Source organism: Montipora capricornis, chromosome 13 (assembly GCF_036669925.1).
Source record: "Montipora capricornis isolate CH-2021 chromosome 13, ASM3666992v2, whole genome shotgun sequence".
Lineage (NCBI taxonomy): Eukaryota > Metazoa > Cnidaria > Anthozoa > Scleractinia > Acroporidae > Montipora > Montipora capricornis.
This window is the reverse complement of record NC_090895.1, coordinates 46,779,274-46,783,869: the sequence shown is the minus strand read 5'-3', so window position 1 is coordinate 46,783,869 and position 4,596 is coordinate 46,779,274. Positions and strand designations below refer to the sequence as shown.

General features: G+C 39.1%; 1 protein-coding gene across 1 annotated transcript in view; it reads right to left on the bottom strand.

Moving 5' to 3' along the window:
• The window catches only part of LOC138028861 (uncharacterized), a 62,387-nt gene extending 60,439 nt beyond the window's left edge, over positions 1–1,948 (bottom strand). Inside the window, exon 1 of the mRNA XM_068876481.1 lies at positions 1,748–1,948. Within this exon, the coding sequence (XP_068732582.1) occupies positions 1,748–1,802 (55 nt within the window). The 5' untranslated portion in view covers positions 1,803–1,948. The remainder of the gene's footprint in view (positions 1–1,747) is intronic.
• Positions 1,949–4,596: the final 2,648 nt, after the last annotated feature.

The following is a 4,596-nucleotide window of genomic DNA, read 5'->3' as shown; positions in this document are numbered from 1 at the left end:
ACATCGGCCAGAAGAGACTCACTTGATTCATTAACAGAGTCAATGACAGCCTTAAACAGTGGCGTGGTACCCTGTGCGAAGAGGAAAGAAGTGGAAAGAAGACTTTGCCAGCCGCCTCGAAATTTCGTATTGAGCATGCCCTAAAAAGGCAATTGTATTCGGTGTCAGGCACGCGTAACCAGTGACCACAAAGCGAAAACAAACAGTCGGAATATTTTCGAACAACTCTGGCAAACAAACGACAATCAAAGAATCATTTCATTGGAAACTCAAGATAGTTCATGCTCTTAAAATGCCATTTAATTTTTTAGTGACAAATTTATAGGATGCTGTCAGACTAGATGATCTGTAACCGACACACGGAGGAAACACTGATAGGAATTCTAACAGTTAGGCCACTGTTACAAGTTGAAATTTTTAGCTGAAACTTATGTGTAACGGCAGGTGTTGCACCGTATGACATAAAACGTCGAAACTCGTTCGGGAACGTTTGAACTGGTCTTGAAATGCTGTTTCCATGGCCTTAGCCGGTTTCTGATTGGCTTACGCAGTGTAGCGTAACAAGACCGGGCGAGACCAGTTTCATGAAGTGGTGTTTCGCGCTTAAACTCCTATTTTTGTCACCACTACGATTGGTGCGACCGTTGCAGAAGTAGAAAGCCGTTCTACCTTTCGGGACGTAGTCCCCAGTGATGCGGTCTGACCTTATCTGGATGGAGGCATCTTTCACTTCCTAAAATATATTGTAAACTGCAAGCAGTCTGGCTAAGGTCCCCCACGAAGCCTTGCAAACTAGTCCTGAAAAGCCCCGAGGGGAGAAACTAATAGCTTCACTTCAATTTACTTCACTTCACTTCACTTCAAACTTGTCTCGCAACTGAAGTTCAAACAATTTTCACGAAACCGACCATGTTACACGGTGCAATGCACACAAGTTTCAGCGAAAAGTTTCTTAGTGTAGCAGCGGCCTTAAAACTGCCACATTGTTGTAAATTTCAAAATATTGACGATGCGTGGCTATTGATCATGAGCAAAACTTCAAAAAAAAAAAAAAAGTCGAAACTGCACTGACTCATCCATTTCTTTGGATGAGCGGCAAAGCAAAGAATTTCGAGGTGGCTGGAAGAGTCTTCTTTCCTTTTCCCCACTTATCTAGCTAGGAAGATCGAAAGAGACTCTACTTGCAGGGTACTGGCATTGCGGCCAAGGAGGCCTTGTGTTCTATAACTGTCCTTTGTAAAGCGAGTTTTGTGTATGCAAAAAGTAATTTTACTTTGAATTTCTCGATCCAATGAAAAAAAGAAAACATGCGCAATGTTATGTTGGTCAATATCTGGGTACGTTATATTGCTTTGGATCAGAGCTATCGTTATACTGACTTAGTATCTTTCGAGGAACTACTCAAAAAGACATAAAAACACAAAAACACCATATTTTATACAGAAGACTTAATACTTTTAGCTGTGAAAACAAGGAGGTGTTTGTACATCTGCTGACCTAAATAATGCTGTAGTTAATTGCATTCATGTACCTTAACTGAAATTAGCAGGAGCTAGCCGTTACATACTTTCAACAGTATTTAGTGCTGACAGACTGATTTAGGATTTTGTCAAGTGAACAAAGTTAATTTCACTCGTGAACCTGAGTGCTTGAGCACATAAACGAGAGCGAGTTTCGATCACTTGTCCCTTAGTTTTACTTTCATTTTTATATCCTACAAGTAATGAACATAATTATGTTTGCTTACCTTGATAAAACCAACAAATAATACAGATGAGGCCTGACAGCCCAAACTTTGCCATTACAGCAGAAGGTTAAGTTTTGGAATTTTGTTCCACCGTATGTTTACTGATTTTTACTAGGTACGATACTAGGTACGATAAGATGCTGTGAGTGAAACCAGCGATTCTCTGTATCTCTGCGTCTGCAGCTGGTGCTACAGTTGACTAACTTTTCCTGAGATAAGATATTCTTAAACGAACCACCACTACAAAAAGAAGCACAATAGGCTACAGCAGAGTGTTTTCACGTGACAGTGGCCATGTTGGTCTCCCTAAACAAAGGAACGGCGGTCATGTTGGTGTCCCCAACTAATCCTCTGGGAATTGACCTCCATTATCATGCAAACTTTTCTTTTGTTTCGGTGGAAACTAAGGTTACTGATCACATGAGTGAAAACACTCTATGGACCTTTTTCTCTTGTAAATTTTGTTTTCGCAATACAGATCATGTGATAATAGTCAGGAGATTTGGTCCTTTCTTTTGTTCATTAAAAAGAGTGCATGTAGAAATATTCATGGTTGCATGCGCTCATTTTAATGAGCAAAACAAAGGACCCATCCTCCTGAGTATTATCACACGATCTGTATTGGGAAAACAAAGTGTACAAGCGGAAAAGGTCTGTTACGCTCCCACTCATAAATAATTTGCTTGTTTCGTGGTCCCTTCGCACGTCTTAGAACTAACATCAAGCACAATTTCGTAGAGTTGCTTTGGTTAAACAAGTTAGTTTACGAGGCATAGACGTAACTGTGTGCGCCTTGTTATTTTGTTATATGATCGGCTTTGGAATCGAATTTTGACTCAATAATTGTGTTCCTATACCCAGCACACCGATATAGACAATAGCACATTGAAACGCACGGTTATCTATCCGTTGTATGTTATGGTCGCATAGGAGAGTGTTAAAGTAGATATCTTTTCACTGAACAGGCACATTGTAATTTGTTGTTTACAGAAAATAAAAGGGCATAAAACATTTGTGATATGCCGACGAGAATGTGTTTATTTTAGGTACAGCCCATCTCTTTTTGGTTTATTCGTCGGTAAAACACTAAGTATTCGTTATCCCTGCTTGCTCCCTGACTAAGGATTATATCTCGCTATGTGCATTGCTAAGGCTAAGCTCGGTTTGCGAACTCCATCCGGGAAACTAATCGCAGGACAGGTTGCATAAAATTATTTATTCCCTTTCTTAATAAATCTCCTTAAAGGAGAGAAATTTTACTTGTAACGTACTATACTATGAATCTAAAATTACCAGTGAAAATCATGTCTTGTATGACCTTCCTACAAAGTATTTAAAAATTGGTAAGCGCAACGCGGCCTTCCGTTCACGGTATGACGTCACAGTACCCGCTGAAACCGTTTCCCATAGCTCGACCGTGAACCAAAATGGCCGCGCTTTTGGCGAGAATTCATCGGGGCACAGAAAATCGAAGATTCAACCAAATCCAAGATATTTTTCACAGATGTGCTTTTACTTGTAGGAGGAATCATTTTAGAGGGAAAAAGAAAATCAGTAGCTATGTGAACTTTAACTTCGGCCTTTCTGTCACTTGATGATTGATATGCTTTTTACTAGACACGACTAGACACGTTAATAACATGTTTTGTTTTTTGTTTTGTTTTTTTTTTAATGTAGAGTGAACTTATTTATGGTGAATAACTATTTTTAACGTGTCCTATAGCTGCCCAAGGGTATCTACAAAGAGCAGTTGAACATGCATATCACGTAGCTGTCAAGACTAGATTGATCTCAAGAGTTCTTTCCAACTGATGGCTACGGTCACGAAGTAACAACAGCTAGGGTTATTATGAAATTTATTACCAGATTACAAACTGGGATTTAGTTGAGATATTTAGTTAACAGGGCGGTAATAGCCGGCATACAACATACAACTGTCTACCATGGAGCATGTCTTCGATCCTGCTTGGTTAAACAACTGTTTTGCGAGCACTGCATACACTAGCTAATAAAATTGAACTTGTGCTTCAGGTCATTAATTCAGTTCGAGATTGAATTACTTAAGAGCATTAATTATTAATTTTGGCTTATTCTTCTCACGCTACCGTTGTCTGTAAAGTTTAATGCACATTTGAAAAATGACGTAAAAATGAGATTAGCAGATGAAGAAGGGCCTAGGAGACTGAACGATATTTTAACCGACAAAAAGGGAAAGCAAACTTTTTGAGTTAAATAATTCCATTCATATCTGCGTCTGTAACTGGTTCTACAGTTGACTGTTTTTTTCTGCGAGAGAATAATCATAAACAAACCACTTCCAGGAATCGAACCTCTTAGGAATTCAGCGCAACCTCGTTTAACAGTAAACGACTCAGGGAGATGATTTCAAAATTATGGAGAACTGTTCTCCGAAAACTAGAAGCATACAGGAGTGATATTTAAATTCTCTCCTTCAAAGAGGCACAAGACGCTTCACTGGTATGCTAATTACGCTAGCACTTAGAATATATATTTCGTTCTCCTCTCCTAAGTCTTACAACTCAGTGGCATCAAGTAAATTTTTGACTAAACAATGAAATTACGAGGCAAAGACTAACGGTTCGATTTTTCGTATTTAAATCATCGGATCGTTTTTTAAAACGCCTGTAACTCAATAAATTGGGATTTACTTGCCTTGGGCGATTTACTTTCTTTTAGTCCGAATAATTAATTGCTCTGGGAAATAGCGGTGTTCTGCGTCGTTGCCATATTCAAACAACAGTATGTAGCAACTTATCATCTGAATTAACCCCGAGTCCCTAAGGGCACAAAAAAGACGAAACAAATCAATGGTGTCAATAAAGTTTGCG